Source organism: Nelumbo nucifera, chromosome 5 (assembly GCF_055504915.1).
Source record: "Nelumbo nucifera cultivar China Antique chromosome 5, China Antique-T2T, whole genome shotgun sequence".
Classification (NCBI taxonomy): Eukaryota; Viridiplantae; Streptophyta; class Magnoliopsida; order Proteales; family Nelumbonaceae; genus Nelumbo; species Nelumbo nucifera.
In genome coordinates this window covers 26,025,045-26,039,295 of record NC_142653.1, presented here as the reverse complement: position 1 = coordinate 26,039,295, position 14,251 = coordinate 26,025,045, and the positions used below count along the sequence as shown (strand labels likewise).

The 14,251-nt window shown below is 37.0% G+C and overlaps 1 protein-coding gene across 3 annotated transcripts; it reads left to right on the top strand.

The window, feature by feature from the left end:
- The first annotated feature begins 1,248 nt into the window (after positions 1–1,248).
- Positions 1,249–5,991, top strand: LOC104607494 (NAC domain-containing protein 37-like). 3 transcript variants are annotated; one of them, XM_010273143.2, is made up of 4 exons: positions 1,249–1,367; positions 3,402–3,584; positions 4,224–4,495; positions 5,229–5,991. In XM_010273143.2, exons 2-4 carry the CDS (start codon positions 3,422–3,424, stop codon positions 5,790–5,792), a joined length of 999 nt encoding a protein of 332 aa, XP_010271445.1. In that variant the 5' UTR covers positions 1,249–1,367; positions 3,402–3,421; the 3' UTR covers positions 5,793–5,991. The 3 variants fall into 3 exon arrangements, with proteins under 3 accessions (XP_010271445.1, XP_088744511.1, XP_010271446.1); XM_088888385.1 differs by lacking the exon at positions 1,249–1,367 and adding an exon at positions 1,436–1,573; XM_010273144.3 differs by lacking the exon at positions 1,249–1,367 and adding an exon at positions 1,621–3,237.
- The last annotated feature ends 8,260 nt before the right edge of the window (positions 5,992–14,251 follow it).

The following is a 14,251-nucleotide window of genomic DNA, read 5'->3' as shown; positions in this document are numbered from 1 at the left end:
TACACGTGGCACTACCTCTATGCATTCCTCGCTTTCTTTCTACAGTTCCTTCCCTGAAATACTTGTCGACAAATCATTTTGGACCCCCTACAAATCCCGTTTTTAATTACGTATAAACCCCTTAAAATTGACCACAGAGCTCTCTCCCTTTCTCAATGTTCATGGGGTTAATATCGTCATTACACATTTCATTGTGGGTGGGTGTTTCTACCTTCTTGTCGACTAGTTCATGGGTTTCCGTCAATTTGTTTTCACGTCCTGAGCTTTTCTGTAAATTCGCCTCCCGAACCGCAAAAGCGAAGCCGGACGACCAGCCATTTTGAGCCGACAGCAAATACAGAAAAGGCGGGGGCCGGGGGGACTCGGCATGGGCGGGCGATCGTTTGGCGGTGACACGTGTATTCATCAAAGACAAAGAGGTGTCCACCAACGTGGCAGCCCGATCTATCAGAGTGTCGGACGACGGAAAGTGAAGTCGGAACTCGTACCAAAGACATCCCTAGTCCCTACCGAGAAAAGTAGCATTTTCAAACAAGCGAGAATTTGACGAATGACGATACGAAAATCGAGGGCTTTCTATACAAATACAATGCAACGATATGACTTAGATCTCCATTCAATCTACGGTGGGTAACGGAGCTACGTCGCCTATATTTCAAAGAAGCTTAAACTCCTCGGGCTACAAGTGGATCCGGCCCACCCCGCCCGGCTAGGTCCTTAGGCCTTAGCCGTTAAAATACACATTGTTGTGTAGTAAAGCGTATCCGGTTGTTATTCCCAGAAAAAAAATACTATATTACCGTAGAGTTACAGTTATTATACACGTACAATCGAAAGGACCCACCAAGAAAGTCACATGATTACCTAATTAATCTCAACCGTCTGAGATATCATCAAGTGCGTCCAATGGTAGCAAAGAGAAGGAGATCATATTTCGTGTGGTTGAATACTAGGGTAATAGTGTAGATCACGAATCACGACGCACATTAGATGATCTGATCTTTTGGGTGATTTATCATGTGATGTGCAGGAAGGCAGGTATAGGAGATATTTTATGTTGTAAGGATGTGAGAAATAAGAGGAAGAGAAATTGAAGAGAGAGAGAGAGAGCTATGGAGGAAGCTAAAGAGGTGACGTCATCCACTGGGACAGTCCTTCATACCATCAACCCACGCGCAATCGAGCGGTCCTCACCTTCTTTTTATAGTCTTGGCACCTCTCTGTCTCGCTCTCTCCCTCTAACGGAATTTCTCGTTTCTCCCACCATTCCCTTCTCTACTTTTGCTTCCTTTGTCTTGTTCTTCTTTCTACTTGTTCCGCACCAGACAGACCAATTAGGCAACAGTTCCTCTCGCTCTCACTCTCAGGTAAGCTTTTTCCGTGCAACAATTTTCATGCACAATACTATACTCTATAGTAGTTTCTGCTCTATAGATATAGATAGACCCTTTCTCTCATTTCTTGCTGTTGATTTCCATTTCAACTCGGGTTTCCGTTGATCTCCTTCCATTTTTTCATTGTTTTTCTTCTCGATCGATCGATTCATCTGTTCTGAATTTAAAAAGTTTTGCAGGTATTTTTTTTCTTTTATGTTTTCTCTGGCTTTTCTTCTTCATCTACTTTTTTCAACAAACACTACTGCAGCTTTACGAGGGCTTCATCTCTCTCCCTCTCTCTCTCTCTCTCACGCACACACGAGTACCAACACATTATCAGGAAATAGTTGATATTCTCTCATTTGGCAGTCCAAGTAGGCAGTTCCTCTGATTTTGGGTAATGAGTAAACATGACTCCATTGAAAAACAACTATAGCTCCAGAAGATAGATGGAGAGAGCTTATCTTTTTTCATCAATGTATTAACAATGTTGATTTTTCCCAGTTATTGAGTGGACGATCTATAGCTATAGGTGCACCAAATCCATTAACAATAAAACTTGGAAGTGGCCAGAAGTTGACAATTTGGATGAACACAGACAACCTCTCTCCTTCTCTGCCTGTGAAAATTTTACAGAATAAGTTCATACAATCTAGACTCAATTTGGAGACTATTTAATGATTAAAGCATAGGTAACAGCAAAGACCTTTCCATAAAATTTCTTTTCCTTAGGTCAGCATTTCTACAGTCAACCAAGCTCAGAGGTCAGATGTGCCAAGGAAATCCTAGACAAAGAGACAAAAGGGTCAGACTCCATTTCCTGCAATCAGACATCGGACCGTGCAGAGACCCTTGGAGTGCTCTCTCTTCTCTTTTTTTTTCTCCTTCCTCTCCTGTGGCAGGCTTGATCAAAAAATAAATAAATGGCTACTTTCTTTTTGCCCCCTCCCCCTTTCTCCCCTTGAACCAACGCGTGCTAAATCTTGCTAACGTCAACCACATTCTTCATGGCTAGTCGGCTTTTCTACTCTCTCAACTTTTTGAGTTCTCCTGTTGGGGTTGTTTCTCTTCTCTGGCCTCATCTTTCAACTCTTCTGCCAATAAAGCTTTTTAGTCATGTAATTTGGGCCTTTCTAATAATGCTTTCGCTATTGCTAGGATGAACTGCTCGGTGCCCAAGAAAATTTCATTGATGAACTTGTATATTTGAAAAAAGAAGATTAAAATATTCCTGATTGAAACCTTTCTAATTTTTAATATTGAATTCATTCTTTGTTTGTTCTGTTTTCATTTTTTTTTTCTTTTTTTTTTTGGAAAAACAATAGTTGGGTTTTTACTAACTTGTATGGGTGCAGTGTAGTGCAGTGAGAACTGGGAAATATATCGATATCATTAGTGGTGTCAATTATACATTGTACTTAACACAGTAATACCTTCCTATAAAATGGTTTATTCTGTCCAGCAGACAACGAAAATTGGAAAGAACAAATGTATTGAATTTTTAATTTTTGGGTGTGCTCTATCCTAATATACTAAACCAAACCCAGTTCTTGCTGAATCATTCCCACCATTCACCTTCAGTAGACAGCATCATTAGTAAGGACCGCTGCTTGTCTGTTTCTTCAGACCTGAAATACAGCCTGAGCTCTAACTTCTTCTTGGATTTTAACAAACCAAACATTCATGATTTAGGTTTTCTTCTCATTTTTCTCTTCCTCTTTTCTAACAAGAAATCATCATAAGAAAAATGGGCCTTTGTTAAAAATCGCCCTCATTTCCTCTTAGAGACAAATGGTAAGTCTCGGTCTACACCAAATGAATTGATGGTTATCTTTAACATATGTCCTCTACTGATGTGAAGGTTCGTGACTTCATGTTCAAATTTACTTCCTTTTCCTTTTTTTTTCTCTCCTTAGCTTTCTCTTCTGGTTGTGGGTTCTGGGTTTTCTCCCTGCTTTGCCTTTGTTATGATTTAAAGATGATGGATTTAAAGCGTGGTGCCTGGTGGTGATGAATTTGATGCAGTGGTTTTGGTAGTAGTGGTGATGGAATCGATGGAGTCGTGTGTTCCACCAGGTTTCAGGTTTCATCCCACGGACGAGGAACTGGTAGGATATTATCTGAAGAAGAAGGTCACCTCACAGAAGATCGATCTTGATGTTATCAGGGACATCGACCTATACAGAATCGAACCATGGGACCTGCAAGGTACGGCATCTTAAACACCTCAAAATCTATTCTTTTGTCATTAGGGTTTCCATTTCATCGAACCATGATGTAGCTAAAGTGAGATTCCATCCCATAACAAGAATGACAGCAGGATCTTGCACAAAAAGCAGCTAACTTGCACCGATTGGATCCTAACTGGAAGATTTGAACCTGTTTCTCTGAAGTTATCTTTGTGTTGAAGTTACAGTTTGCCCAGATCGCATGACTCTGGTCCAGCAAACAAATTCATGTTAGAACATTTATAGAAGAATGGATCGAAATATAACGCGTGATGTGTACAGCTCATGTTCATGGACTCTCACTGTGAGATCCACAATCAATCCATTGACCCCATTTAATCCGTTTGGGTGCTGGGTCAAAAATAAATTCTGTATTCAAGAACCCAAAAAGGTTACCACCTTCTGGTGGCCTTAAATGGAAGCACTTTGCGTCTTCTGTTTTCATGCGCATGTTAACAGGAATCTGAATCAGTGCCAGCTAACTGATCTAGAAGGAGAACAAAATCTCGATATAGGAGAACCTATGCTTTTTGTGACTGAATTATTGTAGAAAGCTATTTTTAAATTCATCTGTAGTCTTCCGATTCTTGATTAACACAATGTAACTAATAACTGACAGAGCGGTGTCGGATCGGCTACGAGGAGCAGAACGAGTGGTATTTCTTCAGCCATAAGGATAAGAAATACCCAACGGGGACCAGGACTAACAGGGCCACCATGGCCGGGTTCTGGAAGGCTACCGGGAGAGACAAGGCAATCTACGACAAGATGCGACTTATCGGCATGAGGAAAACCCTAGTCTTTTACAAGGGTAGGGCACCCAATGGACAGAAAACTGACTGGATCATGCATGAATACAGGCTCGAGTCCGATGAGAACGGACCTCCTCAGGCAAGAAACCGTCAAGTCCTCTCTCTCTCTGTATGTGTGTAGATTTGTCAGAATTCATATTATCACCTTTCTGCTGCTGCTAGCAGTGCTTCCACTGATACGCTAAGAATTCATATTATCATCTTTCCTGCTGCTGGAAAAATTAAAAAGTTTAATTTTTGGTTTCCAGAGATTTATTGTTTTGGTAGTTTTGAACAATTGTCTCAAAATTTCAACTTTGAAAGATTTTATCCATGTCTCGATCTATGCATTGAGGGGGGATTGGAAAGAAGAGGTTGACAACTTCAGAAACTGCCCTAAAGCTTTGCTTGGAAGAACTGATTTCTTTCTTTGTTTCGGTTATTAGTTTTAGTTTTCTAAAGTTGAATATACTGAGAGCTTTATTATTCTTCCAAAATCGATTGTCATTAGATTCTGAGGAAATTTCACTTTCACTATCACTTGGTCAAAAATATCTCTCTTATTACTTTGAGTCCTTGACTATACATGAATGAAGGGCTTTCTTCCAATTCCTTTGCTGCTATGTGAGCTTTATCCTAATTCAGTTTGTCAAAAGTAAACTTTTGCTTCTTCTACTACTTCTCTTTATCAAACAGAAAATTTTCAAAGGGGAAAGTTTAGGAAATCCTTTTCAGCCTTTCCTTGGAAACTTTTATGTGCTTCTCAAGCATCTTTCTACTACAGAAAGAAGAACTAAAAATAACAGAGAAAGAATTGTTCGTTTCTTTTGCAGGAAGAGGGATGGGTCGTCTGTCGAGCATTCAAGAAACGAACGAGCTGTCAAACTAGAAGCAACGAAGGGTGGGATTCGAGTTACTTCTATGATGAACCAAGTGGGGTTAGCTCCATTATCGATCCAATCGATTATATCCCAAGGCAGAATCAGAATTTTGTATGTAAGCAGGAGATCGAAGCCGAGAATCTCAATTTCCTGCACTCTGATCATTTTGTACAGCTTCCTCAGCTAGAGAGCCCATCACTACCACTAATAAAGAGGCCGATCGTACCATCAATGGTGCCATCAGTGAATAATGAGGAGGAAGAGACAATAAGAGGGTGTAAAAATTACACCGAGAAAGTGACCGACTGGAGGGCCCTTGACAAGTTTGTTGCTTCTCAATTGAGTCAGGAAAATAGATATGATAGTGAAGGGATCTCAAACTTTGGAGCTCATCCTAGTTCGGATACGGCTTTGCTTTTATTACAGAGTAGTAGGGAGGAAGGAAACAAGTTGATGAATGGGTTCTTTAATTCGAGCTCGGACTGTGACATTGGTATTTGCATATTTGATAAATGAATGGATGAGGAGAGAGAGAGAGAGAGAGTTCTTATCACTTGCTTATTTTTCAACTTTTTGAGTTGGTGTAACTTTGGAACTTATAGTTTGTAAAAATATGATGAACCCTATGTATGGTTATGGTTGTGTGAAGAAAAAGAGAGAATAATCTCTCTCTCTCTCTCTCTCCGCAATATGTCATCTCCATCTTTTAATACTAGAAGTTTGGAAAAGAAATGAGGAAAGCTCCATACCTAGATATATATTGTCATCAGAGGATTTTTGCTGGTACGACGCTTATTTTGGACTGAGCGCGTTCAGCAACCTGGGATTCATTAATTATTTGTCCTAGACACTGCACCATGTACGTTGAAAAAAAAATAAATAACTGAAAGCGGGTTGTACTGTTTAGATATCACTGACTCGGACTCAAGCAAGCAAATATTGACTCGTTTGGCAATGTGCGTACTGCGTAAAACAAATCCTGTATGCAGTACAATTTTGGCAAAAGAGTACCATAGAAAGGTTATACGGTAAGCCAACTATGCTACCAAACTTGTCGTAATACAGAATTAAGTTGTATTAATAAAAGTAATTATTGTTGAATCTTTATTCAACAAAAATACTCATCATAAAGCTGCATTGTTCATTGTCTTATCTCATTAACGACCAATTCAGTGGTTATACTTTAAATTTTAATTATCGTTCAATTAATAAATAATGTCTGTATTAATTTATGCTGCTTTTATCTAATCATGCATGGGTCCCATATAATGTATATAATCACTTAGGGTCTGTTTGGTTTGCAGTTGGAATCCTTTAAAATCGGAATCGGAATAGTCTACTGTTATAGTTTGTTTAGTTCGGATGGGAATAAAAATGAGAATTAGAATCAGTAAGAATGAGATTTTATTCCAGGAAATGGCCATTTCCTCAAATGAGAAAATATCATTTCAACAGGAATGGGAATAGGATTCTGATTCCGCCCAATCAAACGGTTGGAATCGAAATATCTCATTCCAATTCCCGACCCCTATTCCTACGAATCAAATGGAGCCTTAATCAGCTTTGTTTATTCATTCAATGCATTTATTAGAATATGACTTAGAATGTACTAGAGGAATGCTGTTCTCTCTAATTAATTATATATTGTTCTCTTCTAAACTTATGTAATCCTATTTCGGTTGCAATTTATAATGCACTAGTAATATCTCTTCTTGTTTATGTTATTTAGTATAGTTTTATCTATTTTTTGCTATTTTTTTCTAATTTTGTTCTTATACATGTTTCTTTAAACAAATAGTGACATCATTATAAGGCTCATCTTACATCATACCTTTATTTATAGTGGTTATAGATACTTTAATATTATTTTTATCATATTTAATTACTATATTTTAATTAAAATTTTAAAATGTATATTGTGATACAAAATATTGAAGAGTTGGAATGATAAGAATCATTACAATGGCAATTATAATAATTACAATATTAAAGCTTGCACTATTTTTTCACAAGATGATATGTTAGAATAAGAAGCGTTGGCTTTTCTTTTTTTTTTTTTTTGCTATCTACCATGGTCCATTTCATAGTTGTTGTTGCAACCACATGAGGGGGGGAGTGAAGGGATCCTTGGTTAGTTCATCAGGGCACAACATTTCCTTTTTGTTTTTTCTTTTTTGAAATAGGAACACATGATTCTATGATAACCTCCAGCTGCAGGGTCACACTTGACCTAGCTAGCATTTGATACTACAAACACCTAATATCTATATCATAAAGTGAACCTCCATATACATCAAGAAGTGTTCACTGATCAACTTTTATTAGATGTACATATTGAGAGAGAGAGAGAGACTATAAAGCTTTGTGTAATTTGATCCATTTTCCAAATTATAGTCAAATAACATCCATACAAGAATTATCATAACAACTTCCAATCCGAAAGATAGATCTTTAATCAATCAATCAAAACTTTGTGCAGTTAGATGCTGGTGTGTACCATCCATATTAACTTTCTTTACAGTAGTACAGTAGAGGTACAGTTTTTAACTAGTTTGGGAGTGTAGATCCTGTAAATACTTAGAACATAAATTTCTTTGGTCCAGCCAAAATGTCCCCAACTATTCTTTTTATGAGCTTGCTTGGACAAGAGTAATTACTCTCATCTGTGGTCCAACCAAAATGATCATGACTCATGTATTTTCTAGTGTGAGGATTAATTAGAGAACCCTGACCAGTCCCCAGCTAACTTACACTATTGCCAATCTGGATTCTTCTTCAAACAAACTGGTCCAGAACAAAAGGAATAAATTCGGCTGCTGCAGGTCATTGCATTATATTATATACACCAAAAATAAAATCCTATGCTATATTAAGTAGCACCTTTTGCCGTTAATTAAGCTGCAACTTCTATGTGCATACTCCGGATCTCCTGCCCACAATAATTTTATCCATGTCTACCTATAAAATACTACCTTCGTAAGAGGATAAGATGTTCCTTATGTGTAGCTACGATGTTATGTCGGTAAACTTATCGTGGGCAGGAAATCCAAACTCCTATGTACATAGGTGCAAAACTGAGAAAAAAAGGCACAACAATGCAGAGAGCAATTGATAATGGCTGTATTTTCAATCCGTCATTGACGCAGGACTGGTGATATGGTCATAGTCCTGGTTCAGGTCATCCTTCAACACATTATATTACAAAAAAACTGTTGACTCGTCAATGATCAAATGGTTTAACCATTGATCCATCTGGCCTGTTCAAATGGGTTAGCTATTTCTCTGTATAATTTTAATTTTATTTTTTTTATAGTAATACCGTTACAGGTTGACCTAATGAAGTAAAAATACTGGTTCAACCTCTAAGCAAGATTTTAAAAAACCAGACAATAACACTAAGCCGACAAGTATTGTCATGCTAGAAAATTAGCTTTGGTTGATTGGTTCAAAGAAATTTCGTTAATAATAATAATAATAATAATAGAGTGGAATAGTTATCCAAGGAGCACTAATATGTAGGTAAAACATGAGACATCAAGACATGTTGATTAGATTGCGGGCTAAGAATGGGGCAGCTTATTGTGTGTCGTGGGCCCCATGGTGGTCTAGCGTGCGCTATGCGCCTGCGTTGTAAATGCTTTTTTGGTCATTGGAGTGCATGCTTTCATGGACAATTGATCAATTGTTATTGTTATGCATTTTCACGTTCCTCTCCAGTCTCCACAAATAAAATGTATTTCTTTTTTTTATTTTATTTTATTTCATTGGGTTCATTTCATATTTCACAACTTTCTCCCACTAAATGATTAGTCATCTATTATCCACTTTTAGTAGATCCATTTAGTGGTCTACAGTCCTCATCAGTCATCTATCTACAGTAAAAGAGTTAATATAATCCCCCCAAATAAGACTTTCCTGTATAGCTTTTAAGTTCGAAGCTTGTAGTGAGTTTGACCCATTTATGCTCCCTTGCTTTCATGTGCTTTGTCTTCCTAATTCCCAGTTTCCCACTTCTCTTGTTTTTTTTTTTTTCTTTTTTTGTTGGATTGGTGGGTTTTAATTTATGGGTTCGGGTCGGATCAATTGAACCCGGACGGTTCTAGGTTTGGGTAGGGAACTAAAAAGATAAACCATGAGTCCGTGATATGATTGGCCTATATATTTATGCTAGGTTGCTGATACCTTAAATTCTTGCACAAAAAAAAATAAAAAGAAACATATATATCATCAGGGCCAAGAAATTGATTGGGTCCATTACTTGCTGCTCCTTTCAATTGGAGAGAGGAGCAGTTGGCATATATAATATCAAGTAGATAATAACAAGATAACATATAATAAATACCCAAACTCCTGGATCGAATATATATCAAGTAGAAGTAGTGCCTTAGTTCATATTAATTACCAGGAGGTAGGCTCCTGGCTTGGTGGGAATTGGGAGAGAGATATTTAGCATTTGGGGGCCAGCTAATAAAGTTGGGGTAGCTAGCATTAAGTAGTATGAATTTAAATACTTTTAAAGCAAATGATGTGGTGATAAAAAGAGTGATTTTGGTGGAGTGAGAGGTGGAGTATGTGGGAACATTGAATAGAGAGTTTATGAAGGTGCAGAGAAGAGAAAAGGAGGAGGAGGAGGAGGAGGAGGGGTGGAGCGACGGTGAGGCAATGAGCACCATAGTTGACCAAAACTCTCTTTCTTTTGGTAAAACAATCATTCCTATGATGGCACGCAAAAACTAGAAACCCCTCTTAATGTCATGCCCTTTTCATGCAAGATAATGGACTACACAAATCTCTCTCTCTCTCGTGAGGAGCTACTTCTTCTCTACTAAACACTTTGATTTCTTCTCATTAAAAAGGTATAAAAAAGGGGATAAAGGGCATTTTCTACTTGTCATTAGTACAAACTCCACCACTCCCCTATTCATTTTGTTTTCCCAATTCAGAAGTGTGAAGGTTGGGACGCCCTCTCTCTCTCCCATACAAAGGTCTTGGACGATTCCACCACCACCTCATCATCAATACCAATACTGTTACAGATTCTTCGTTGCCATCATTCTAATAATTTCTCATCTTCTTTGGCTTTTGGCAATCTACAACCCATAGAGATGAAGTCTATTTCAAGAGGCAAACAATGGGTACCCATAAAATAAAACTCTGAAAAGACAAACATATAATTAATGCAATAAAGTCATAAATCAAATATTCTGCATCTAGTACTTAAAAGTTGTGTTTGGAATCGGTATAAATCAAGAACGATGTAAAAGTTTATATTGATTCAATTTTTTTGACGTTTGAAAGGAGTATAAATGAAGATTGATGTAAAACTCTACTCCGATTTAAATTTATTAACGTTTAGGTAGAGTTTTATATCATGGATCGATGTAAAACCTCATCAAGCATAAAGTTTTACATCAATTATCGATATAAATACTACATTGATTTTATCGATATAAAACTTTACACTTTTTTATCACGGTTTTCAAAATATAACAGTCACCTATTATAAGGTTCAATGTAAAATGTCATCAGCATACTTTTACACTGATAATATTTTACATTGGATCCAAATGAAGCTTCAAGTTAAAATTAATAGTATCCTAGCACCAACCAGTAACATTCCTTCTTCAATTTAACACAAATATAGATATATGTTGTCAAAAAATTTTGGCATGTGGCAAATGAGGTGGCGAGACCAGTGGAGTCTATATTTGTAATATTTAATTAGCAAATCTTGACGTGTTCACTGGACCCTCCTCACTCCGTGTTCACATCTACTAGCAGCTATGCATGGACAATATCACCCATTTTAATAAAAAGATTTTAATACAGAAATGTTTTCGATGTACGACGGCTGCAAAAGATTGTATCCGGTCTCCTCTAAACAAGTATTTATACATGGAGTTGCGCAATGAAGGCCATGCCCACATGGTAAACTAGAAACAGTCGTCTTACCAAAAAAAAACACTAGAACAGTCGGATTATCCACGTTTTTAACTGGAAAAATCCACATGAAGTGTAAACTAACCGAGTTAATCTGCTAATGGCCGTTTTATTGGTTGGACTAGGCATTAAAAACAAAAAATTAAGAAACCCACCCTTTTTAAAGATTAAAACGAACAAAAATCCCCTATCCAGATTATATCACCGATGCCCAACGAAATTATTCCAGCGAAAATCGAACAGGTGGCCGGCGGCAGCAACATTCATTTGATAAACTTTCGCGTCCAGCAGCCAACAGGAAGAGAGAATCAGATAGTCTACTGCGAGGGCTGGTTTCATGATTCCCTGATGAAACTATTACTTCCTGGCTATAGTTAGACCAAGAAGTGCTCGTCTGTGGGTCTATCTAGGTGTGTTAATGAACCGGTTTTGGGTTGGACTCCATCCAAATCAAAATCTATTTAGACGGACTGGACAGACCAATATAACATATTAGATTGAGTTAATGTCTGATCCATTAATAGAAGATAAGAATGTAGGTATCAATGGACCAAATTTGAATTGAAACCAATGTAAATTAATTTGAACAGATTGGAGTGTCATTAAATTAGTCCAAAATAATCCAAAATATTCATTAGACTGAATTGAACCAAGTCCATTTGTAATGAATTCACATTGGATTGGATGGACCGGATTGGACCAAATCCAGTCCAACTGACACCCCTAGGTCTACCAACAAGGCAACAACTGAGCAGTAAATTCCCACGATATGCCATTAAATGCCCCCCGTCTATTTGTCATCTTGAGTCGTACATGTGCCTTTGCGTTGGATTGGATTAACTTAGCAATCTAAAGCCTAAAGGTGAGCATGAATTTACTGATCGAAGGAACTAAAAACAGCATGCAGCTGAGACTTTCAAAACTATACAACCCTACAATCGGCCTAGGTAGGATTGGCTTCACCAAAGAGAACATGTCTTCGATTGAATTAGAGTGTTAGTCGTTTCAGAGTGGAGGTTCCTTCCGATTTAATGCTTCGGTTGCTTCAGAGTGGAGGTAGGGTACCTCAAGTTCAGAAGAAGAAGAAGGGGAGTTCATTTTTTTTTCGGAATAACAACGTCGGACGTCGGTTGCCCCACACATCACTGGTGATTTGGTCTGGCCAGGGTTTAGATGAGAGAGGGGAAGGAGAGTTCGTTTTTCTCCAGAATAACATCGTAGGACTTTGGTTGCCCCACACATCACCAGTGATGACTATAAATAAACATATGTTTAGTGTCTTGGACTCTTGATCGATGCACTATAAATAAAATTATGCACCATGGTTCATTAATCATAATATATTTCTTCATACATATCCTTAATATTTTCATTTTTTATGTATTTATATATTATTTTGTGATCATTTTGATCTTAAATTTAGTGTTATTAATATATTTATGAAATTTGTATATATTTCCCTAGCGTATTCATGTGTTTTCATCTTTTTCGTCCTTAACCATGTGTTTCTAAAGCATATCCATATCTGTATCTGTATCCAAATTGACCGATACGATACCCAATACCATTACTTTAATCCTTGCTCAGGAATAAATCTACTAGATAGATTTTAATGAAATTTAAACAAAACAGAAATCCCCTTCATAGCACTCTAGTTGGAGCCTAAATGGGAGCTTATTGGTTGTCTATATAAAGTCCACCTCAAAAAGTTGTACTTCAGCCTACCCAAACAAACACTAATTAAATTAAGTGTAGAGGGAGCGATGCCACTCACTACCCCAAACTCGTTTTGACTAGAAATGGCAACAAGACGGATTCAGGGTGGGGCAGCCCCTCCTCGCCCTTGCCTCATAGACAAAATCCCCATCCCATCCCCAATGGCAGGGCAGGGCACCCACTCACAATCAGGGACAAGAAATCATCAAAATTTCCCTATCCCATGGCAATTACCTAAAGATAAATCAAAATTAGGGATATTTTTTAATAGGATCATGAGAATTTGGGGTATTATAGAAACAAGATTATAGAATCCTAGGATTTTAGGAATTTAAGGAAAATCTAATGACATTTTAGAAGTTAATAGTAAACATAAAGGTATTTTAATAATTTACCACTAGGTTCAGGGTAGGATCAAGATATTATATGTGAACCCAATCCCTGCCCTGTCCTCATTTCGGGATAAAAATGTTTCCCCACCCCTGCCTCATTCCTATTTAAGATTAAGGAAAACTCACCACATTCAAGGTGGGGCAAAGTGGGGCCCAGGTTTAATGGAGAAAATTGCAATTCCTAATTTTGACTTCCTTTGAAAAAGCTTGCTCAACTCAAAATATCAATACTCTTCATATGTAAAAATTGCATATCAAGACTTTCATTCAATAATTCAATCCATGAATAAATTGTAAATAACTCATTAATAGAACTATAAGTCCAATTCATTGATTCAAGTTTCACAAGATGTACTTATTAATCATAGTTAAAAACTTTGGCAACAATGAAAATGTTACCTATAATATCTCACTTTATCACAAGTTCACCTTTTTCCTTTCATGGTGCAGTTCTACACTACATATTCTGAATCTAAGTTGATCCGAATCCAATTCCCGCATATTAGGAATATTTCTCGTACATGTGTGTTAAATTCATGAAAAGATATTCTCATTATGCGGGTGAATGCCATTGCTTTTAAGGTGCATGTAGATTTTTGTGTGGAGGGTATTATGGATTCATCTAATTGTACTTAAAATGGCAAAAGTTAAAACAAAAGAGTTCTAGAAAAAATTAATTACTTTTAACTTATGCATATATAACAAACATATATATATATAATATAAGATGTTAAATTTATTAATTATAAACTTTATATAATCATTTATTATATTTACATAAACAAAATTATATTACATATATATAAACTATTTTTTAATCGTACTTTGATTTTAATTAATCACATGGGGTTAAATCCGCATTAATCTAATTATTAATCAAATACAAGTAACATCCAAATGTTAATGTCAACTAGACTTGTTCATATA